The sequence below is a fragment of the Erpetoichthys calabaricus genome, chromosome 1 (assembly GCF_900747795.2).
Source record: "Erpetoichthys calabaricus chromosome 1, fErpCal1.3, whole genome shotgun sequence".
NCBI lineage: Eukaryota > Metazoa > Chordata > Cladistia > Polypteriformes > Polypteridae > Erpetoichthys > Erpetoichthys calabaricus.
In genome coordinates this window covers 321,470,704-321,496,698 of record NC_041394.2, presented here as the reverse complement: position 1 = coordinate 321,496,698, position 25,995 = coordinate 321,470,704, and the positions used below count along the sequence as shown (strand labels likewise).

The 25,995-nt window shown below is 38.5% G+C and overlaps 1 protein-coding gene across 5 annotated transcripts in view; it reads right to left on the bottom strand.

Annotated features, from left to right (window-relative positions):
- The window catches only part of kcnc2 (potassium voltage-gated channel, Shaw-related subfamily, member 2), a 316,011-nt gene that overhangs the window by 38,744 nt on the left and 251,272 nt on the right, over positions 1–25,995 (bottom strand). For 4 of the 5 annotated variants that reach the window (XM_051920010.1, XM_051920013.1, XM_051920025.1 and 1 more), the window contains exon 2: positions 12,922–13,855. In XM_051920010.1, coding sequence (XP_051775970.1) covers positions 12,922–13,855 — 934 coding nt within the window. Of the gene's footprint in view, positions 1–1,848; positions 2,609–12,921; positions 13,856–25,995 lie in introns of those variants that run through there. The other variant, XM_051920017.1, reaches the window with a different exon arrangement.

The window sequence follows — 25,995 nt, the reverse complement described above, 5'->3', positions numbered from 1 at the left end:
TATGATTGCTTTGGGACGCTCTTCCGCGTGTCGTCCCGTTGGGTGGAATCCCACAAGAGTATAGAAACTCACTCAAACAAGCCATGATTCTTTTCAAAGGTAAAGTGCAGGTTAATTTGTTTTATGTATTTTTACTTTATATTTTGTATTAATCATTTTTATATGAATAGTTTTGGGTTGTGGAACAAATCATGTGAGTTTCCATTATTTCTAATAGGGAAATTCACTTTGATATACGAGTGCGTTGGACTGCGAGCACGTTTCCGGAATGAATTATGCTCGCAAACCGAGGTTCCACTGTATTATATATAGTACAGTCGACCCTTGATATATGACCGGCCCAACATGCAAACAACTTGCTTTACCACCAAAATTTTTGTTTTGAATTACAACCAACATCTTGCGTTTACGACCCGAATGTGGTCACGTGTATCCGCTTGTGTGATTGTAAACAAACAGCCGAGAGCATTTGTAAGCGTCAGTCGGAGCCCAGATACATGTGTCTGTGGACGTAATTTTGGTCAGTGCAGTGATTTATATAATTTATTTTGATAATTGCTAAGGAAGGAAGCGAAGGTAATGAATGTAAAGAAAGCCATCACAATCGAAACGAAGAAGGAAATTGTGTGGAAATATGAGAGTGGCGTTCATGTGACCGATCTCGCTAATATGTACAGCATGTCGAAATCCACCATCTCGACAATTTTACAAAGAAAAGATTTGTATAAGGAAACTCCTTCCAAACAATAACCACCTTCCATTTCATTCTCCTCCTCCTTCCTTCCTGCAAGCCAAAGACTTAAATGGTGAGTACAGTATGAAATTGTTGTTTCTGGTAGGATAGGCACTTTTTATAACTTTTTGGTTAGTACATTAGAAAAATTATTGGTGTTTTTGGTAAATTATGCACATTATACAACCCGTTTCTATTAAAAAAAGTTAAGTAAGTGTTGCGGTGGGCAGTTCGGAACACATTAAGGACATTTCCATTATTTCTTATGGGAAAAACAGTCTTGACTTACAACCAACTTGAGTTACAACCAGCCCTCACGAATGAATTGAGTTCGTAAGTCAAGGGTCCACTGTATACTGTATATATATACTGTATATATGAAAAACTGGGCCATTGTAGTCAGTGTGCACACACATACACATGCATGGATATGTACTGTATGCACATTTATATGTGCATAATTATTGGTGACACCTCCGCATTAACCCCTACTTTTCACACAAAGCTAGAAACACCACAACCATAAACTGTCAAATGCAAAAATGTACGAAAGTATGACTTGTACTGCAGAATTAATTTATTGTACAGAACACATTGTTGATAAGGATGTACCTTTTGAACAGCATCACTATATAAATAAGGACACCATGATGAGCAGTGTGCTGTCACCTCCAGTTTTCTGGGTCTGTTCATAGATTTGTAAATCCAGAGAATTTCTAGCAATTGTAGAATTTGGGAATTCATGTCCAGTCTTTGTTTACACCTGGCCATTTAGTAGTAAATTCTGGGAGCACCTATATGTGTGGAATTAGTTTTATGACAGTTGCTCTGTGGTTTCTGACCAAACCCAGAGCCAACAAACTTTACAAAGAAAATGAAAAGTGTCACTATATAAATAAGGACACCATGATGAAAAAAGAAATTGTGGTACCAACCACAAACAAAACCAAAGTTTGTCTTCTCTGGGATCTTTGCAGGCTAGAGTCTTCTTTTTCAGTCACCCTTTACTAACTGGTCTTAGTTTTCATATTGTTATATCCATCCATCCATCCATCCATCCATCCATCCATCCATCCATCCATCCATCCATCCATCCATCCATCCATCCATCCATCCATCCACAAGTTTCCTAAACCTGGAAATTCCAATTCATCATCATGGAGAGCCAGAACCAATTCTTGCAGCAACAGATATAAGACAAGTACCACTCCTTAAGGGGCCACCAGACCACCAAAGGGAGTAGTCACGGGCATCCCCACACTTTCTCGTACTTGACCAATTATCTTAACCTCCATGTCTTTGTGATATCGGAAGAAAATCTGAATTATCAGAGCAAAACTCATGCAGACAGTGACTGCTGCAGAATTCAAAATAGCCTTTTGGAGCTGTGAGGGTGTGGCACTAACTACTGCACCTCATTACAGAAACCCTGACAACTTTTAAGAAGAATCTGGATGAGATATTGAAACAGCTTAGCTATTAGCGAAACAAATGGGCTTGATGGACTAAATGGTCTTCTCTCGTTTGTCAAATGTCTTATGTTCTTATGGCATTTACTTGGACTTTGACCATCAGGAGTTCTTAAGATCCTGATTCATAAAATCAAAATTAGAAATGTATGTTTAACAACATAAATATGCAAAGTACAGTCAATATGTTAGATAGATGATTTGTATGATGACTTCCTTGTGACATTTTTTTTTGCTGGTGCACATTTTCCTTGACTTTAGGGAATAAGCAGAAGTTGTAGGAAGTCAGATTCTCACGGATATGGTAGTGGCTTGGCAAGAGTGATGATTAATAAACTTTTAAAAAAGGGTGGACATTTATATGGACCATCTGCACCGATTTTCATTTTTGCACTGCCATGGCTTCCTGTCAGGTTAGAAAAATAGTAATAATAATAATAAATAAGAATTCAATTCACTTTTCTATACATAGCGCACTTTCCATTGAAAAGCTTTGAGCATAGAACACATTCACATATATAGTTAAAATATACCACAACACAACATTTAATAAAGCACAAAAACCCATGCAACATGTACATTCAAATACACATATACGAGGCAGAGTCAGAAATAAACCAAACTTTGTATACAGCACAGCAAAGACATCAATTGTGACAATAAAAATTGTTAGAGGATGCACGGAAATGACGCAATGGAAGAAAAAAAATTTTTGTTATAACTTTAACTATGGCTTTTACCTTGCTTCCTAAAGCAAATGGTAACTTCCAAGAGTGGGATAGCAGAGGACGCTCCCCATCGATGCACAACTTTTGTGATGCAGTATTACAATTGGAAATTGTTCATTCCATGTGGAGCACCATTCCAGCTCCCATCAGCTATCCACCACTTAGAAATAATATTGTGCGTCATATTCATGACAAATACATTAAACTGACAATTGATGGGCTTTTATACGGCAGACATCATTCACATGGTCACAGGAGGTGTCTTTGCGGCATAGCATGCAAAGTTTACCTTGAGTCCACTTACGTATTTATATATTTGAATATAACAACTGCATTGTGTTTGTGTTTTTATCAAATGATATTTCGGGGTTTATTTAACCTACTGTATTTATATGTTGGTATAGCATGTTGGTTTATTGTCACCAGAATAAAAAGTGTGGTCAGTCACAAAGAAAGAATTGATGATTTTGTGATCAGGAGATGAGTTAAAAGTATTTTCTGGAACTAAATGAGAGAATAGTCAGGAAACAAGCTGAGTCAAAGCAACGAGAAATATAAGAATACCAATTGTCTAAGTTGAAAAAGTAGTTGGATACCTAAAGTCCTAACTAATGAACGTTTTACCTAAATGCTGTGCAAAAGAATATCGAAAACAAGATTGGAAACAAGGACCAGGCGATCAAATGTCAGTCCATAAATATGGTAAGGTCAAAACCAGACAATCAGTCCAATCTTTCATCAAGCCAAAACTAAATACTATTTCAAAGTCACAGAAATGTAGACAAAAGTTCTAATACTGGAAAGAGAATAACTAAAGCAAATTATTTCAGGGACAATCCATTAAACACAGATAATGAGAATGTGCAAAGCTCAAACTTTATAATGTCGACCTGGATATGTCATGTGTAGCACTTCCAGGTCATTTCCATAGTAATGTTGAAGCAACACTGCCACAAAATAATGGTGGACTGAAATAAAGAAAATGTTATCAAGAAAAGATGCCAAAAAATGATCAGCTATATCTAGCCTTGGAGACAAAGGAAAAAAAATGTATTTCAGTAATGGATTCAGATTCCAACCTAATTAATGTGTTCACATTAAAATTATTTTTGTTTTAATTGTTAACTAAAGCTTGGACATTGTTGTTACTGTGCCACAATCTTATTGTCATGAGTCGTGTTCATCTTTAATTTTTCCAGGGAAGGATAAACTATCTATCTATCTAAACAGAACAGACCTCAAATGAACTCGAACAGGATTAATACTGCAATACCATTATTTGTTGGCAGGAATCTTTTATGTTGAGAATTTCAATTGTATATGTTGTATTTTGAAAGTTACTAACTCTTATATGTTGGTATTTAATAATACCGTAACACGGTATTTATTTGTTTTTATTTAGAGGGCACCATTTTGGAACCTGGTTGCTAGGGCCACGTTAGTTTTGACGATAGTATAAATAGCTTTCAGTTGAAAAAGTTTCTATCCAACTTTCTGGCTTTTTAAAGAAACCTTTGTGCTAGAAAAACTTTCGTGTTTGTGTTCTGTTTTTCACCCTGCTTTGTTTTCTTTCTTATATTACAAGTTCACCCTATCCTTCAGTTTTGTTGCCTAGTCTTTTGTCTTCCCAGGTTCAATTCTTGCCTGTCTACCGATGTATCTTCTTGGTCCCTTTAACCTGTCTGCTCGTTTTTTCCTGATGCCAGAACACTTAAATAATGTCAGTGTGATGATGTCGTCATATCACCATGGTGATAGTAGTCATGGTAGCAACTGAGCAATTAATGATCTACAACATTGCTGACTCAATGAAACTAAACCAGGAAATTCTGGTGTCTGCGACAAAAACACCTCACAAAATGGCACCAACATGACATCACAGAAAGTAATTTTTAAGAAACATAAGAAAAAAAGTTATAGAAAATGAAACTGTGTTTTTGAAAACCATGAATCATAATAGGTTTTAGCAGATGCCAGCTCCAGGAGACTACATGAATGTGTGCTCGGTCACTGTATGGCATTCTCTTCACGTACTCTGGTATGTGTGCGTTTGATTATTTTAAAATGAAAATATTTCTTACAATTTTTAAATGCAGTTAATAAATTCGGCACTTGATATATATGTAACTCTTATGGTTCATACATAAGTGTCTTTTTTTGTATTATTGTTACATAATGTAAAAAGAAATACTCAAGTATGAAAACACTACCTTGACCAAAGAGCTGCCTGAGGGATTTGTGTTGTTGCCTCACCCAAACACTTACAAATTTTCAAGACACCAATAAAAATGGAGCACACAGCAGTAGACTCATGAAATTTCACCTGGCAGATGAGCTAGTGTCTCTCTGGTGGTCAGATACCGTAGCTAGTCTGGAAATGGAAGAAGCCATTGAGGAGAAATGAAGTTTTGGTGGGGAAGACAGTCACCCCTGCCTGAGAGCAAAGAACAGTAGATAGAAGGGGCTCCTTATTTTCTCCAGATTTACTGTTCATTTTGTATTTGCTTCATTGTGCTACCCATATCACATGAGTGTAGTGAAAAATAAATTTTACAATATTAAGAAGTAAACAGATGTTTATATATGCTTTCAGAAATGTGTTTATGAGTACTGTTGGTAAACTTCCTCTACTGTTTTCTAAATCCTTTATCGCATTGTGTTATTATTAGGTTTTTAAAGACAGCACTTCCATCTGTTAGAAGTAAATAATATGCTAAGAAATGTTCATCTTTGTTGTACAAAAAAATCAAAATAGCATAACAGATTAAATAAATAAAATGCACATCACTTGATTGGTAACAGATTGTGTCACAGAAATATCTATAAACAGTATATACTGTATATGGGTATACAAATAAACAAATTGGTAAGAACGTAATTCATTACTTTGGGTTTCAAAGAATTAAATTTAGTAAAATCACATTTATTGAGTGTATTGATTTACATTCAACTATGAGACCCGACAGTTCTCAGTATGAGCTGTGGAAGAAATGAGTATTCCTGAATGTATTCATTCAGTCTTTTGGTATTGCCTATACATCCATGTGTAATTAAATCTGGACTTGTATAAGTAATTAATATGTTTTGATTCTTTATCTAATCAGTAAATAAATTGAAAAAAAAATCAATTTATTGATATTGTAAATGATAAAATAAACCTTCTAATTTCTCTGTAGGGTTGCCGGGTTTATCCTGCCAGTATGAGGCACCAGGTATGACCAGCCCATTCCTCCACAGGCCACACTCATTGATTTAGGGACGTGTATGGTGACTGCTTTAACTTTTTCGACTGACTAATCTCTGGTAAATGGCCAGGGCCCGTAAGACTTGTCACGTTGGACAGGAGTGAATTATATTTTGGGAAAGTGGAAAAGCTATTGACCTTGTGCTTCCTATGTTTTGAGAAACTGAAAAAGTATTAGCTGCTTTGCTAGTGGAAAGTAAGCTACATTTTCTAGAATATTTTTTTCAATTTGTGCAGGTTAATTCAGTGTTTAGTTTTAGTTCAGTTAGTGCTTTGTTGCCAAAATGGAGTGTATGCCTTTCTGATCCTTTAAGAGGAGCCATGGATATTTAAATGAAACTTTCTATCTGCTTAGCTGTTGGGCATTTTTTAAGGTGTTCTGTCTCCACCAAAAAATCTTTCTGTTCACTTTTCAATTAATGATATGTAATAAATAGAACTGTACCATCTGGGAAATGTCATCTGGAACTGTTTGAAGACTACATAAAGAATGCATGGACCCACTAGGTAATATAATTTTTTGTATTCCTTACATTTTCTGCTATTGGTTGTTATGTAAAAAATGTATTTTTTAAGTAAAAGCTTAATCTTAATGTTTCCTAATGATTGTTGATTAATAGTGTTATCAAGTGCTGGTTTGTCATTTTTATCTAGCTGCGGTTCCTTTTGGGCATGAAGGATGCTTTCTGAAGTCCTCCATTTGTTGTAAACTGGATTGAAATAAAGGAATGAAAATAATAGACAGTCTCAGTCAGTGAGCAGCTTGTCATTAGAGGTCCCTAGAGTTAATTATATGGGGTTGTGATAAAGCACATTATGGGGTCCGTAGCAGTGTGTGTTTTTAGGCTTGTGAGTGTGTGGTGCTCCGCTGAGAAGCTGCAGGGTGTTCAGTGTGGGTGACGAGCTGATTGCTTGTTATGTCCAAATGCAATCGGCTGAGTTCTTCCCCATTAAAATTCTGTGGGTCATTAGGTAGAGCACCTAAGCGCACAAGGTATAAGAGGAGCCTGGAAATACAGGGAGGGGGGAGGTGGAAAGAATCATGAATTGAATCATGAAAAGAATCAAGATCCAGGAGGACAAGAGAGATCCAGATGGGTAAAAGAAAGTCAGGATTGCAGCAGGGCCGGTACAATAGAGAGAGGCCCCGTGTGGAGCATGGGCACTCTGGGGGTAGGGTCACTCTATGCTGATCATCAAGTGGAGGGATGACCATCCATTCCATGGACTTCCTTGTGAACTGCCCTTGGACGCAGAAGAATGGCGGTTGGGCACAAGCCAATCAAAATGTTGACTGCATTTGCCAGGGAGCATCCTCTAAAGCTGAGCAGACCTCTAAAGGTGAATTGCAGAGATATAAAACTGAAAGGACAAACTGGGGCGCAAGTTTTAGTAGTCTGATCCTGACTCTGTTTTGAACTAATTTTTTTGTTTATTTCTTGGGATTGTAGCTTCCTCTGTTTTACTCTATTATTTTTTGATGATTAACCGTGGGCGGCACGGTGGCGCAGTGGTAGCGCTGCTGCCTCGCAGTAGGGAGACCTGGGTACACTTCCCAGGTCCTCCCTGTGTGGAGTTTGCATGTTCTACCCGTATCTACGTCGGTTTCCTCCCACAGTCCAAAGACATGCAGGTTAGGTGCATTGGTGAACCTACATTATCCCTAGTGTGTGCTTGGTGTGTAGGTGTGTGTGCCCTGCGGTGGGCTGGCCCCCTGCCTGGGGTTTGTTCCTGCCTTGTGCCCTGTGCTGGCTGGGATTGGCTCCAGTAGACCCCTGTGACCCTGTGTTTGGATAGAGCAGGTTGGGTAATGGATGGGTAGATGATTAACTGCAGCACACTTTAAACAGTGTTTGGTTTTGTTTTGATTTGTTTTACTAAAAGCACTGAGCATTTTTATACCAGCCTTTACTGGTTTGAGTGCTCATCTGTGGTTAATGACTATTGACGACCCAAGTTTAAGTAGGACGTGCCAGCTGTGGGTGACCCGGGCATCACAGGGGTACAGCAAGAAGAGTGAGACAGGTAAAAGGTTTCAGATAACAGTTAAATGGTTGGTTTTAGTAGTAGGATGTTGTACTATGTTAACCATAATGGATGTAATGAGAAGTTTGGCAAAATGACACATTTTTTTGGCTAACTGAACAGATTACAATATGCAAGCTTCTGAGGCCATTTTGTAATTGCAAGCTGCCTGAAGAAGAGGCCTAAGCTGCTTCAAAAACTTGCATATGGTTGGTTTTGATATTTCTTCCTATCTCCCATTAAGAAAATAACCTTAGAGGTCATTTGGTACCTTTCATGTTAGGTGCATGATATAGGCAATCTTATAACGCAATATTCTTAGTTGTCAATCAACTTAAGACACACATCTTTTGAATGTGGGAGCATACCAGAGTATCAACAGAAAATCTTTGTACAAATGAAAAATCGGGAAAACTGTACATAGAAAGTGACCAAGCTGTAATTCGAGCAAGGTTCTGGGAGTTTGAAGCAGTAGTTCTAAAAGCGGCTCACACCAGACTTCCAATCAGTTCATCATCTGAAACTGATATACCTAATGTCAAGCCTGAGTGGAATGCCTATTCACCAAAAGAAACACATGCATCCACTTTCATTCACTCTGAACTAGTTTAGATATACCAGTTGTGGAAGAATATGCTTAATTTGTGTTGAATTTATGTGGAAATATGTCTCTATTCAGCATATGTATTCTGCTTTGTTAACTTTAAATCCTATTGCTAGCAAAATGTTTTTTGTTGTTTAACAATAAGTAATGTACTGGGCTTCATGTATGTTAAATAGTTTCATACTAGTTATTTTTGTTTAAGTTTCAACCAAATCTGTATCTTTAAAGGTACTCATCAAGTATATCATACCCATAAAATATTTCTGTTATCAGGACTTCTGGCAGAACTGGTAATACAGCGATTCAAAAATGTGTCTCTCTCTCAGGTCACACCCAAAATTTGGATACGCTACATAGGCGACACATTTGCCATATTAAAAAACGACCAGCTGAACAATTTCTACAACCCCATCAACACAATATTCCCTGCAGTCCAATTCACCATGGAAAAAGAAACAAACCGACACATCAATTTCCTGGACATCTCCATCGAAAGAAGTACCGACTCCACCCTGATCACAAGTGTTTACCGTAAGGAATGCTATTCAGACAAGATATTACACTTTGCCAGCAATCACCCAGCATCTCATAAACGGAGCTGTATTAAGACTTTATTCAGAAGAATTCATACCCATTTTAATAGGAAGGAGACAAAAATGAACAAAAGACGCTCTTTTCCATCTTTTCACTTCAAATGGCTACCCAAAGACATTCATTAAACAATGCCTACACAGGAGACGCCAGAGAACCCAGCAACAGTCGACTCCAATCTGACCCCCCCCCCCCATTCCACCTGGCACACACTTGCTTATCATCACGGAGTGTCAGAAAGTGCAGCACGTATCCCGTCTAAAACAGGCATCAGAATAGCACACAAATCTACGAACAATCTGCGCACTGTCCTTTTTAATGCCAAAAACAAGAAATCGGCAGCAGAGACATGTAACGCAGTTTATAGCATTCCATGCAGTTCTTGCCCAGCGGTATGCATAGGACAAATGTCAAAAAGAATCGCAACACGTATACAGGAGCATCAAAATGCCATCAGAAGGAAGGACTCATGATCACTGATTTATACGCACACAAATTAAACCAGACATACATTTAACTGGGACAATGTACAAGTACGATTTAAGGCCAGTACTAAAAGTGCCAGAGAGCGGGCTGAATCTTACATATATACGTATACATATATATACTAGGGGGCTCTGCCCCCTGCTTGCTTCGCTCGCAAAACCCCGTGCGGGCACTACGCAGCTCTGCCGCTCACGTATGGGAAAGCGGATGTACAATTTAAATAGATTGTTATTATTATTTTGTTACTTATGCATAATAGAACTAACTATTTTACATTATAGCGAGTAATTAACCATAGTTAAAAATAATAAAAAGTAATAAATTGAAATAAAATTGTTTCATGTTGCATTAGAGGTATTGGTTAAGTTATACGTTTTCGTTCTGTTTGGCTTTGAAATTAACATGCATATACTTTTAAACTTCTGTCTTTGATATCTCAGTCTTTCGCAACTATTATTGCTGACAATTCGACACATGTTGGTTTATTATAAATACAACCGTGATCTTTCAAATTCATATAGAAATCCAAGGAAACTTCTTTGTCTGTATTTTGCAGATAAATTGCATGTAAGGTGAGATACTTTTGGATGTATGGATTTGTATCCATTATTGGCTGTAGAATTTCTAATACGTTTCTAATCATTTATTTCTTTCTATTCTATGTTGCATCGCTTCTCCGTGATTATAAATATAAACTGAATTGTGGTTTAATTTGAAATTAAATTTGTAGTAGCTTTAATTGTTGCGGGACCACAGATTCTCATAGCGTGTGGTCCTGAATTGTGTAAATGTACATTTTGAGCATAGTGTTTTTTGTGAATTTCCCCTTGGGATTAATAAAGTATCTATCTATCTATCTATCTATCTATCTATCTATCTATCTATCTATCTATCTATCTATCTATCTATCTATCTATCTATCTATCTATCTATCTATCTATCTATCTATCTATCTATCTATCTATCTATCTAGTGTTTGTGGATTTCACTTTCACCAAACAACAAATCTTTTAATTCTCGCGGATATGTCTCTTCATTGGGAAAAAACACTACTTTTCCCTGATGACAACACATTAATTCAGTTTATTAGCTATTGCAAGGGGTCTGAGACTGCCTTGGCAGAACAGCCATAAGACAGGAACCAATTCTGAACAGAGCACCAATCCACCGCATAGTACATATGTACAGTACCTGCATTTATTCATGACGGTTCAATTGAACTGTTGAACTGTTTTCAATCAATCAAAACTTCATATTTTTGGGACGTGAGAACTAGGAGTAACCAAAGAAAATATGTATACATTTATTGAGATCAGGCCACCAATCAATCAATTAAATAAGTAATTTTATGTTAACCTGTCGTGTATAAAAAATATTAATGGTTACACTGGACTGTAAAAGATTTTCGACCCTCAAGAGGCACAACTAAACAGGAATTCAGCACAAACATCAAGTGCGTTATTCTGTCTGTAATTGTGAGGATGTAGCTACAAAACGATTCCACCAGTGATGCCCTCTTCAAAACTTAGGCATTGACAACAGCAACAACTTGCTATCCTTGGTGTCATGCAACAGCCTGCTATCCACTTACTTCTTTCCAGACTGCTGACTGAAGTTGCTTGGTATGGTTTTTATATGACATATCAGTTGTCCTCTGTTTCCGTTAAAATGATAATAAGGTCTGTAGTGAAATTTTAAAGTAACATACAGTAGATAGCAACTACGATGAATGAGCTCAGTCACATGAAGAAACATCAAGAATCTAACTCAAAGCTTCTAGGATAAGTACGAAATCAGTTTGACGTCTCGATAAAACAACGCTCAGTATTAAACTTTTAATACAACATCAGCAAATCGTATACACATATTATCTTTTGGAATGTTTTGTTTTTGTGATCGCTTTCATCTAGATTGTGTGTTTTGAAACTTGTTCTCCACTTACCACACATTAAAATGTTGAAGGGGAATGTCACCTAGTTCAACTGAAAGTATGCTTAATGGCCTTTTCAGTGCACAATCACGTCACTGATATGTTTTGAAATGTGCTGGCTTCTTGTGTGCAATCATCCACTCCTTTTTTGAGCAAAATATGAACAGGGAAACCCCAACTTCATAGGCCATACATTCATTTCACAGGAAGAAGTGAGATCTCGCAAAATCAGCTACAGTGGAGTTGAACTTGTTACTAATGTTTACCTATAAATTATTTCCTAAAAAGTGACTCATCATTCGATGTAATAATTAATTATAACTCAAGAAAACATTAATTACTGCTTTACATTTCACCGTCTAAAGCATCATTTTATGCTTTTTTGAAAATAATAATAAAAAGAAAATAATTTTTTGCTAAATTTGCAACAATTGTCTGTTTTGCTGTGATTGGTGATGAGTAGAGTTGACCCCTTTGTGATTAGAAACAAGAATATATATATATATAACCTGAAAAAAATAACATAGACACACACATACACACATACTGAATCTATTTCATGTTATATGTAGAACAACACAGCACAATGAAACATTTACTGTAACAACACATGAAGCAAGGCCCATGCAAGCCAAGCAGTGCATCAAGCAAAGCATACAAGAGGGCAACATGCACTCCTTGACCAAAAAAAAATGAAAAACGCAATGGAACGGGAATATATAGACAACTTCTTTTAGAATACAAAGACAATAAATAATGCATGACAGCAGAAGATGCCTGCCTGGGCAACCGCTGCTTTAGAACCCTGACGAGGACTGGTGATTTGGCTAAATGATAACCCTCACTTCACCCAGAATGAGCGCTAATCTGTTTTTAGTACCTGCGTCTAGGCAGCATTGGTACATTGCTCTTCTACTACTGAAAATGCTGAGAGAATACACTTGCATTCATCTGATTTCTAAGGTAACCAGGGAATGATCATGCTTTTTTTCTGGATCTGGGTATTTGCAAACAGGTGTCTGAGCAAAAAACAGCACTTTAGTTTTATTCTAAAGTATGAGGTAGGTCTATATATTCATCATGTGGTGGGCAGTTACGCATGCTCCCCTACCTGATCGGTTGTGTTCCAGCAGCCTGTGTTCTTTGCTATGACAAATGTCACTTTGGGTACTATTGCAAGCCATGTTCAGGTCCATCTTGCAGTAGGTGGGAGATCCACCCTGAGGAGCTTGAGGGATGTGCTTCTTCCTCTTACGTGGAAGCTTTTGTTTTGCCATGGCTAGCGAATAGTACATTCCAAAGTTATTCACGATGACAGGAACGGGCATGGCTATTGTGAGCACTCCAGCCAATGCACAGAGCGCCCCTACTAACATTCCTGACCAGGTCTTAGGGTACATATCACCATATCCTAAGGTGGTCATGGTCACAACTGCCCACCAGAATCCAATGGGGATATTTTTGAACTGAGTATGGTGGCTGGCAGTTGGATCACTTGGGCTTGCTCCTATTCTTTCAGCATAATAGATCATGGTGGCAAATATTAAAACTCCCAGAGCCAAAAATATGATAAGCAGCAAAAATTCATTAGTACTAGCTCGAAGAGTGTGCCCAAGCACTCGGAGGCCCACAAAATGGCGGGTTAGCTTGAAAATTCTCAAAATCCTGACAAACCTTACCACCCTGAGGAAGCCCAATACATCTTTAGCAGCTTTGGAGGACAGTCCACTCAGCCCTACTTCCAGATAAAATGGCAAGATTGCCACAAAGTCAATGATATTAAGGAGGTTTTTGACAAATTCAAGCTTGTCAGGGCAGAATATGATACGCACAAGAAATTCAAATGTAAACCACAATACGCAGACTCCCTCGATGTAAGTTAACACTGGATCGGTCTCAATCTCAAACTGTGTACTCAGTTCCATGATGCTCCCGTTCCTTATTAGTTCAGTTTTGTTGATCACGGTGTTGAAAGCCTCATGGGTTTCCAGGCAAAAGGTTGTGATGGAGACAAGGATGAAAAATAAGGAGGCAAAAGCGATGAACTGCAAAGAGAAGAGAAAAGAAAAGGAGTTCAAATTAAATTTAGGCACAGAGCTCATAGGGATTATCCATAAACACTCATACAGTAAATATCTGGAACTTTTTTATTGTTTACAGATAAGTAAACAGTGAAGCTATTTTGTAAATTCTTGCAAAAAAGATATACACAAACTATTTTTGTAATGGCGGCAAAACCAATTTATTAGATTGCTAATTGTTTAAGCAATAAAGTAAGGAATTTCCCTTTGAAAATCAATAAAATCTATCTATCTATCTATCTATCTATCTATCTATCTATCTATCTATCTATCTATCTATCTATCTATCTATCTGTCTGTCTGTCTGTCTGTCTGTCTGTCTGTCTGTCTGTCTATCTATCTAATTTATTATGCCTTTAAAAGAATTTTAGCATTTTTTTCAACTCATCCACGTATCAAATCATCTGTCTGTCCATTCTTTTTAACCAAGTCTGCCTATTCTGTTTAAATTGTCTGTTGCAAAGAACTGAATATGATGGACCAGATGGCTCTGTCCAGCTATTTATTGTGTAGCCAGTGGTGACATGCTGCATTTGTAATTATAGCAAGATATTATTGGCCTAGAAGTATTTGTACCAAGTCATCAAGTCTGCTCTGAAGTTTCTCCAGATTCATTAGCTCCACTTCCTACCAAGAGAGCAAGGAAACCAGCTGTTGTATAGTCGTGGCCAAAAGTTTTGAGAATGCCACAAATATTAATTTTCACAAAGTTTTCTGCCTCAGTTTTTATGATGGCAATTTGCATATACTCCAGAATGTTATGAAGAGTGATCAGATGAACTGCAATTAATTGCAAAGTCCCTCTTTGCCATGAAAATAAACTTAATCCCAAAAATATCCATTTCTACTGCTGTTGTGAAGAACGCTTCAGGGCATCCAAGAAAGTCCAGCAAGTGCCAGGACCGTCTCCTAAAGTTGATTCAGCTGAGAGATCAGGGCACCACCAGTGTAGAGCTTGCTCAGAAATGGCAACAGGCAGGTCTGAGTGCATCTGCACACACAGTGAGGCGAAGACTTTTGGAGGATGGCCTGGTGTCAGGAACATCAGGGACAGACTGATATTCTGCAAAAGGTACAGGAGATTGGACTGCTGAGGACTGGGGTAAAGTGATTTTCTCTGATGAATCCACTTCCTGATTGTTTGGGGCATCCGGAAAAAAGATTGTCCGGAGAAGAAAAGGTTAGTGCTACCATCAGTCATGTGTCATGCCAAGAGTAAAGCATTCATGTGTGGGGTTGCTTCTTAGCTAAGTGAGTGGAATCACTCACAATTTTGCCTAAGAACACAGCCTTGAATAAAGAAGGGTACTAACACATCCTCCAAGATCAACTTCTCCCAACCATCCAAGAACAATTTGGTGATGAACAATGCCTTTTCCAGCATGATGGAGCACCGTGTCATAAGGCAAAAATGATAGCTAAATGGCTCAGATGAACAAAACATAGAAATTTTGAGTCCATGGTATTATTTCCTGAGAAGGCGTTGGGAAGTTCATCTTCCACCACCCATCCTCACTACCTTCTCAAGGGAGACTGTTGAGAGCAGCCTGAGCAGCCACATCACTGTCTTGTTTGGGAATTGCACCATCCTGGATAGCAAGAACCTGCAGCGGATAGTGGGGACAGCCTAGAAGATCATCGGAGTCACTCTTCACTCTATCACGGATATGTACACCACATGATGCATCCATAAAGCTACCAGCATTGTGGAGGATCTGATGCACCCTTCACATAAACTATTTACCCTTCTGCCATCTGGAAAAAGGTACCTTCACTACTAGAATTTGTAATAGTTTTTTCCCTCAAGCCATAAGACTCCTAAACTCTGAAAGTGCTGGAAGAGGTGGAAAAACTGTTGCTAGTGTGGTTGAATGAGAAGCATTTTGCAGAGGATAGCGTAAGCGAGACGATGTTATGCGAGAAAGCCAGGAAGATTCATGGCGATTTGCTGCAAAACTATCTTACGAGTGGCTAGTTCTTCCTCCTCACTTCCTTCATGCCAGAACTCGACTCATGCAAGGTTAGTTTTCTTGGTTGTTTATGATTAGTTTTTGTATAAATTAAGGATTTTTCAAATGTTCATGTTTTTCCCTGTGCTTAAAACTCATTAAAAAATGTGTTTACAGTGATCGGTTCGTAGCATGCATTGTTGCAATGTTACTTTTCTTGGTTGTTTATCAAATTACGGATTTTTCAAATGTTCATGTTTTTCCCTGTGCTTAAAACTCATTAAAAAAAGTGTTTACAGTGATTGGTTCGTAAGGCTATTAGCATGAACTCCTGCAATGTTACTTTCTTGGTTGGTTATGGTTGGTTTTTAAATAAAGTTTGGATTTGTTCAAATGTTCCTTTTTTATCCCTGTGCTTAAAACTCATTAAAAAAAGTGTTTACAGTGAGTGGTTCATAGCGTGATTTGTTGCAATGTTACTTTTCTTGGTGGTTTATTAGATTACGGATTTTTCAAAAGTTCATTTTTTTCCCCTGTGCTTAAAACTCATTAAAAAAAAAAGTGTTTACAGAGAGTGGTTCGTAAGGCTATAGCACGAACTCTTGCAATATTAGTTTTCTCTGTTGTTCAAGGTTTTCTCAGTGTTATTCAATGTTTATACATTTAGTTTTCTATTACGCTGTGCATTCTATGGTTTAATTAACTATATTTGTGCATAAAAATGTTTAAAAAAAGTATATTTACATACAATTCGTACATTCTGGAACGGATTAATTGTATTTACATACAATCCTATGGGGGAAATTACTTCGGATCATGGCCAAATCGGGTTACGACCAGAGTTTTGGAATGAATTACGGTCGTGACCCGAGGTTCCACTGTACACACAGACACCTACAGTACATCCACCTAACCTGCAGGTCTTTAGACTAGAGGAGGAAACCCACACAGACACAGAGAGAACATGAGAACTCCATGAAGGGAGGAGTCGGGAAGTGAACCCTGGCCTCCTTACTTACTCCTTACTGGGTCAAGTGTGTCTGAAAATATTACGCCGCATACAATCAGAGAGGTAAAGGATGGTAATATAGGACAGGAGTTATTTTGTATTAAGAAAATCAAACCTGAATGTTAAAAAAAAAATTCAAAATAGAAACTAATTTCAACCTGGACAATATAGAGTATAATTCATTCATTCATCCATTACTAGACACTCTTGTTTCAGTTCAGGGGTGTTGGCATCATCAGCCAACAAGGAAGAAATCAACCTTAGTCGGGGTGTTTTTAATTGCAATGAACAGCACATTTATTCACACAACCTCCTGGGAGGTCAAGTTAGAGCCACCAGTCGATGTAACTGCCACATATTTGGAATGTGTAAGGTTAACCAGTGAATCTGCAACAAAAACACACAGACAAGGTGAGAAAAGAAAACCGTCAATCTGTTGCCAACTGGGTTATAATTTGAACCCAGGGTCCTATATCTGTGAAGCAGGAGCGCTAACCACTGCACCATCATACCACACTATTAAAATAATTGAAGGGTTTTTTTTGCAATTTGCATTTCTGTTAGACTGAAGGTTTTACAGGAAGAAAACATGTTGACAGATTTTCCCCAGTGATTATGAATGAATGTTTTCCACATCTCATGGTTCATACAACATTTCACAGATGCCCCTTATTAAAGTGTCAAGCACTTATGTGGCTCAGTTGTGTTCAGGAAATGATCACCCCTTTGCTGTTTTAAAAGGGCTTCTTGAATGACCTTTCATGTAAAAATGGAAATCAATCAATAGCTTTCATGTATAATACTGTCTCTATCCTCTGGGATGATGTGCTCTCATCTGCCTCATTCACCCATTTCAATAGGCTTTTTTCATTCAGACGGTCAATTGAATCTAGTATAGACATATACTTGAAAAAGACAATGTGTCTTTGCTTTATGAGTGATAATGCGAGAGTCCTGCCACAGTTCAAAAACATTCAGCTAGAATGAATAGCATGTCTAAATGGACTGAATGTGTTTAGCCATATTTCTGGACATCCTGCTGTGACATAGCATCCTAGTTGGTGATTGGTTGGTGGATGAAATCAAATCATTGTAACAACACATTCTATCTGTTGTCACACATGTGCACATGGGAGGCAGTTGAAGGGCTCAAATGAGTGTAATTCCATGCCAGACTAGGGGATGGAGGAATGCACTAACCCATTCACTCTTTCCTCTTCGGACCAGTTATATGAAATTCCGCCTGGCCATGATGGAGTCACTTACAGTCTCGGCCCCGATGACCTCATTTCCAGTTCCGACTCCAATGACCTCACTGCCTCTGCCTGACCATAAAACTTCAATTTTGTTTCATACAAGTAAGTACTATTTTGGACTCAACTGCTTGAATCAAACTCAACCTACATTATACGGGGCAGCTACCCTAAACTTTTTTGTGGCGTTTGTCTGTTCATTTGATACTGTATAGAATACTAGGGAGTTCCCCCCCTGCATTCTTTGCTTGCCAAAGCACTACACGCCAGCCACTTAGCATCTCTCCCGCTAGCGAAACACCCTTTTAAACGATTATAAAATGAAAAACATATAGTTTTTTTTAACCTCCTCTTTGCTTGATCAGCTGCTGGCTTGCTGCTGCTGCCATGCCACATGATCTGCATCTCACACGGCGCTTTGAACATTTAAAAGCCTGTACAGCAGCTGTCCTACTCTTTGTCTTTTATTTCCAGCCCCAGGCGTGGTTCAATCTCTTAGCACAAAGTCTCGTCTCGCATGAGCTCTTCATATTTTTTAGTTTATAATTTCAAAACAGAATAAGAATCTGAAAATCTAACAACATCACATTTAAATTCAATCAGTTCTGAAAAGAATGATACCAAACATATATATGTAGGTTTTAAAATAAGCCCGATTTAAAGTGTGACAAAAAACGTGACATAAAAAGGTCACATAAAATTGTTGCATAAAATCTTTGCACTTTTAGGCTTAGGATTTTATATATATATATATATATATATATATATATATATATATATATATATATATATATATATATATATATATATATATATAGAGTAGATAAAGTAGAATTGTAACATTGGACTAAAAAATTTAAGCTAAGACAACTGCATGAATTCAGTATGCAGCATTTATGGTATGCCACGTAGCTTTCCAGAAAAGGGCTGGATGAAATATTCCATGCATACAATACAATATAACTAATTTGTATTTATATTTCTAAATTTGATATCAGTGGAATATCCTGTATGCAAATTACCATATCCCAATCAAATTATTAAAGACCATTAGGTTATTGTCTCACCTTGCACTAGAAAAGGCAAACAGAATGAATGAAAGTGACCAGGGGCCTCATTTTTGAAAACGTTGCATGATTTTGAGCGTACGCCAAAAAACAGGAAAATGCATATACCCTCAAAAAAGTCAAATTTATAAAATTTCTACACAATTTACCATTTATAAATCATAAGCATCTTGTAAATGTGTATTTGTGAATGCACCTCAGACCCCGCCCGGTTCCACCTGAAAACAACCATATACAGAGCATGCTAATCAACCTCATACATGTGCAGTGTGAAAGCCCAGGACGCGTACAGCTGCCCTAACCCTGAAACAGACAAGGAGTATATGGGTTTAGCATCCAGTACACAGTTTATTTACAACTGGGGAGCGTTCCACCCTGCACCGTTCCACCCACAGCACAGTACTTAAAGCACAATGTCCAAAACAGTCCTTTCGCCTCCTCTCCTCCTCAGGCTTTGTCATTATCCTCCCGAATCTGGCCATTGAGTGGTGGTAACTGGCCCCTTTTTAGTAGGGCACCCAGAAGTACTCCTGGTGCACAACGAGCTTCTTCCGGCTGCACTTCTACCACACATAAGGCCCTGAAAGCGTCTGTGCGCCAACTGACGGTGTGCACGGGCCCCAGCAAGGTTGAGCTCCCATGCTCATGACCTGTGGCCCCACCTCAAACCAAGGGGGCTGCCCTCTGTCAGTCCGGGGGTGAAATAGGCTTGAAAATACACTCTCCCCATTTGCTTCTATTATCACAGCGTCCCAGCCATCCACCACAGCAGTCATGATGCTGCAGGCCTTCATTGGCTGGTAGTGATGGCCACATGACACATCCAGTAGTGCCAGATAGAAGCACTCGTCTCTAAATTAGAAGCACACAAAGAACCTTTATTTGAAGGCCTAAGTGTGTGTGTCAACAACTTGCACAAATATGATAAATGGCAATATGTTACTGCTGCTGCAAATGTCATCAGCTCCAGCCACACTGGAAAAAAAAAGGATAGATCTTCGGTGACAAAGCAAATCACAACTCACCGGCAGAGTGTGTGTGTAACAGGAGGAGTTAAAAAATACATCTACACTCTCTGATTTCGATCTACGAATGACATCTGTAATTGGAGATGCCTTTTAATGTGCCATTATGCCAAAGTTGTCCTGATGTGGCATCACAGATGACTTCAATGCTAACAGAATGTATTTGCTTAATGGTTAACAAAAGCTTCATTCTCACTAGGTGATTTGTTTCAATATGAGTGAATTAAAGAGCGCCAATTACTTTAGGAGAATGGACACTGGTGCAAATTACCTTTTTATGTTGGTAACAACATGCTATGGTTATATGCACCCACATGATATGAAAACAGGATGTAACATTTCCTCTGTCGATTAAAAGCTGGAGATATTCCTGAGAATTGACAACAGGTAGTATAAACTGAAAAAAAGTTCTTTGGTATAAATACACAACAAAGGGAATTAAAATACAGCTGTGCATCATATTCATCATATTTAAGTTTTAATATAGTAACTGACAGATAGGGATGAGTTAGCCAAGAATGAGCTGATATTACATCCCCAGTGGCTGGGATGCCAATATAAATGGCAAGCCTGCAAAGTCACATGTTTTTCCAATTAGTGCAACAAAAAGCAAGCACGCCTTTTAAGGATAGCGAGCCACCTCAAAGTGTCACATAGAGAGCAGAGAATCCATCCATTGTGGCGCTTGCTGTTGACGCTACATTAGTGTAAGCAGTGGGAAGAGAACACCTGCAGTCCGACTTAGCAAAGCGCCAAGTACCTCGAAGACCTAAAATGGACCTGCTTGGCTCTTTGAAGAGCTGCATTTCAAATCTGTAATCTGACACCTCTGCAACGCCACCATCTCTTCTCCATCTGCTAACGTCCACTAGCCAGGGTGCGCAGATGCTGGCAGAGCTTCAGACTCATGGAGATAGGGAAAAGTGTGGCAGATTGAGCTGCCACTGACCCCAAGTAAGCTGTGAGAGCAGGGCTGGTGGTAAAAATGCATAGGCAAAGGACAAGGCAGATCTTAGAGGTGTTGTGAAGCAGTGGTGAAGGGAGGGTCTCAAAGCTGAGACCCAGACCTGGAACTCAGTTTGCAGCACCGGTTCAGTGAAGGAAACCCACCAAGAGACCAGAACGTCTGCATCTCCATGCAAGGAGGTTTGCCTGCTTGCTTACAACTGACAAGCATTTACCACCTCTGATGCACCACATGACAGCGCAGCACTAAAAATTCTAGCTGTGCCATTTGACAAGACAGTGCTCATGATCCCTGGTGATGTACCCTCATCACCAGCTTCATGACTGAAGAGAGAGAAAAGACCATGCTACTGTTTCGACAAGTTTGTGTGCCATTGCAAGGAGTTGGATGGAAGGGCTTTGTAACTATACTGACAAGTTACATCAGCCAGGGATGAGTTACCCAATATAAATGGCAAGCCTGCAAAGTTGTATGTTTTTTCCAACTAGTGCAGTAAAAGGTGAGCAGTCCTTTTAAGGATAGTGAGCCACCTCAAAGAGCCATGTAAAAAGCAGAGAATCTATTCATTGTGGAGCTCAGTGCTGACCCTAAAATATGTTTGTCATGTCGATGCACATTATAAAAACAGCTCAGTGATCTGAATTATATGTACAAGTTGTCATTTAGCTGGCTTGACTGCATTTCCCTACTTGATCAAGGGTGTCGTCATTGCCCAGTTTCTCCGAAATGTTAAGTGCGCATAGGTCAGAGCTGCCATCAATATACATACATCCCCCCGTCAATTTTTTTTTTTAAATAAATCCTGACATTTGCATAGAAAGCTGCATATACACATTTTGAATCTTTTTTGTAGTTTGGGGCCCTAGGACAAAGATCATTAAGCAAGCCAGACATCGAAACCAAGAATCAACCCAATCTTTTGTCTATTCAAAAATCATAAGAAAAGAATTGTAGTAAGAAAGAGAAGCCAAAAGTCAGGAACTGGGAAATCTAAATAGCACTACTACTTGTGTGCACAAAAGGTTTTTATGTAATTTTCCTCAAAAATCTTGATGTGTCTAATATATTTTACCAATGCTCTGATGACATTAATTGTGCCACCTCTAGGACCAACCATAGTCACAGTGCCCCAGGAAAAACAATATGGCAATGAAATCTTTACAAAATAATTTTGAATAACTGAAGACAAAATGCAAAGACAATGCATAAAAACATTTGATTTACCCGAATAATGGCAGTTATAGGGAGTAATACAGTGTATGCAGAAAGTATTTAGACCCCTTACCCTTCAAGTTCTTAATAACCCGTAATGACAAAGGATTTGCAAAATTACTACAATTTTTAATAAAAACTGAAACCTCTCATTCCTATAAGGATTCAGAACCGGAATTCAGTGCTTTTCACAAGTCCCTTTTGCAGCAAACCCACTTTCCAGTCTTCTTGGACAAGTCTCTACAAGCTTGCAGACTAGGGTTTGAGCAGTTTATCCCATTCTTCCTGGCAGATCCCCTTAATCTCCATTAAATTGGATGGTAAGTTTCTGTAAACTTCCATCTTCAGATCTCTTCTCAGTCTGGGCAACTCATGGACAATCAGAGACTTGTCCCGAAGCCACTCCAGTGTTCTCTTGGTGGTATACTTCTTGTTATTGTCATGCTGAAAGGTGAACCCATTGCTTCAGTCGGAAGTGGTATGCACCCAAGAGCTGGGTTTCTTCTTCAAGGACATCTCTGTATTTGGCTCCATTCATCTTTTCCTCAATTCTGGCCAGTCTTCTTACCCCATAGCATGATGCTGTCAAAACAATGCTTAACCATAGCAATGATATTAGGCAGATGGTAAGCATAGCCAGGTCTTTGCTAGACATAGTGTTTGGAGTTCTGCCGAAAGAGTTTCACTTTTGTCTCATCAGATCATAGAATTTTTACCTCTTGCTTCCAGAACTCCAAGTGGGCTGTCATATGTCTTTTACTTAAGAGTGGCTTCCATGTAGCTACTCTGTCATTAATACTTGATTGATAGAGTGCTGCTGAGATGGTCATCCTTTGGACTGTTCTGCCATATGACTTCTGAAACTGTGTTGGAGACACCATTGAGTTCTTGGTCACCTCCCTGACCAAGGTCTATCTTGCCCAGTTGCTTAGTTTTGCCAGATGGTGAACTCTAGAAGTCTCGGTGGTTTGAAACTTCTTCCAGCTGACAATTATTGAGGTCACTGCACTCCTGGTAACACTCAAAGCTTTAGATGCAGTTTTATACTCTTACGCTGATCTCTTCCTCACCACAATTTGAAAGAGGACGTCTCAAGAGAGGTCTTTGTTCTTTATGGCTTGATTTCTGTCCCAACATGTAGTGTGGATTGTAAGACCTTATACACACAGGTTTATGTCTTTCTATAAGGTGTCAAATCCATTTAGCTGGTCAAAGGTGGACTCCTGTCAAGTTCTAGACAACTCTCAGGGATAATCATAGCCAAAAGGATGCACTCGACCACAGTTTGAAATGCCACAACAAAGTGTCTCAATACTTGTAAACATGAGAGAATTCAATTTTTGATTTTTAATACATTTGCAAACCTTTCTGAAAACAGGGTGTCACTTTGTCACTATGAGTTATTGAGTTTTGATTTGACAGTCAAAAATGGCAAATCTATCCATTTAAAATGAAATCTACAACACAATAACGTGCAGAAAGTGAAGGGGTCTGCATACCTTCTGAATCCACTCTACATCATTAGAGGTCTGGGCAGAAAGGGACACCAAATTGAAGAGTTCACTTATTGCTTTCATATGTTTCGAGATGCCATGCTTGTATTTGAGACATCCTGCATTCTTGGCAAATGGAGTAGCCAAGAGAAGACTAAGACGAGATCCACTCAGAGAATACACTGGAAATACAATTCAGATACTTTGTGTGAGGTCATGAAGCCGCCATACAACAGTGTGCTCCATAACATTCACTATTCTCTATTGTTGGCATAGAGCTGGACGGTTTGACATCCGTAGCAGAGCAACGGGCACTCAGCAGGCTCCTATCAATTATGGAGAATCCACTACATCCATTAAACAGTGTCATCTCCAGACAGAGGAGCAGTTTCAGCGACAGAGTGCTGTCACTGTCCTGCTCCACTGACAGACTGAGAAGATCATTCCTCCCCCAAACTATGCGACTCTTCAATTCCACCAGAGGGGGTAAACGTTGAACATTATTCAAGTTATTGTCTGTTTTTTACCTGCATTTTTTATTACTCTTTAATTTAATATTTTTTGCTGCTGGAGTATGTGAATTTCCCCCTGGGATTAATAAAGTATCTATCTATCTATCTATCTATCTATCTATCTATCTATCTATCTATCTATCTATCTATCTATCTATCTGTCTGTCTGTCTGTCTGTCTGTCTGTCTGTCTGTCTGTCTGTCTGTCTGTCTATCTATCTATCTATCTATCTATCTATCTATCTATCTATCTATCTATCTATCTATCTATCTATTTAACGTTAATCTACTGTCTTTTATTGAATTACATTTTCTGTTGCAATCTCCTTTGTAAAGCACCTTTTGATTTCTGGAAAAGTTTTTTTTATTTTTTTTTTATGAATTTTTGTTGATTGCAAATTATGCTTCTTGAAATTCTTTGCGTTTGTCTGTCCTAACAATGTTGTGGTGGCAACATGTTGAGAAGGACAGACCAGACCATCCTATCCTCAATAAAATTTTCACAAGTCTCCTTCGGAAAATTCCAAGTCGCTCACAGACCATATTAGAGAAATGGTTTCTCAGTATGTCCTGAATTTATTCCTAGGTATTCTGCTATTTGTGTTGTGATCTGTAGTTCCAAACATGGTGAAAGGGTGACAGGTCCCCAAAAAGGAACTGCAAAAGCAGCATCTGAGTACAGCTAGTACCACAACTATTACTCAGAAGACAGACAGACAGACAGACAGACAGACAGACAGACAGACAGACAGACAGACAGACAGACAGACAGACAGACAGATAGATAGATAGATAGATAGATAGATAGATAGATAGATAGATAGATAGATAGATAGATAGATAGATAGATAGATAGATAGATAGATAGATAGATAGATAGATAGATAGATAGATAGATGCCTTTATTAATAAAGAAAGAAACTTAAAAAGAAACAAAATTCCTGACTTGGCTGGCCCAGTTCCAGTGAAGCATTGTATAGACGTATTGCTGTTGGTATAAACGAGTCCCCGTCATTTTTCTTGACACACTTCTGCTGAATAATTCATTGCCTGGAAGTCCTCAGTGTTAGTGTGTCAGAGAGAGGGTGTGCAGCATTGTTCATAATGGCTCTCAGTTTTGTTTAAATTCTCTCCTTTGCTATGACCACCAGGGGGTCCAGCATGACTGAGCTTGCCCTTTTAATTAGCTTGTTGAATTGGTGGGCTGCTGATGTTATCAGCCCAGCACACTACAGCATACAAAATCTCAGTGGCCATCAGAGAGTTACAGAAGATGATGTCACTTCCCACATTAAAGGAACACAATCTCCTAAGAAAAAAAGAGTCTGAGACCATTCCAGCCTGTCACTGATAGATAGATAGATAGATAGATAGATAGATAGATAGATAGATAGATAGATAGATAGATAGATAGATAGATAGATAGATAGATAGATAGATAGATAGATAGATAGATAGATAGATAGATAGATAGATAGATAGATAGATAGATAACTATAAAAGGTTTTAAATGTTAAAAATACAAAGAACGCCCCTCAAATATAAATCAAAACTGCTTATCAAGTGAGAGAACCGACAAACTCTGACTCATAGAGATATGTGAAATGGAGTATCTTTA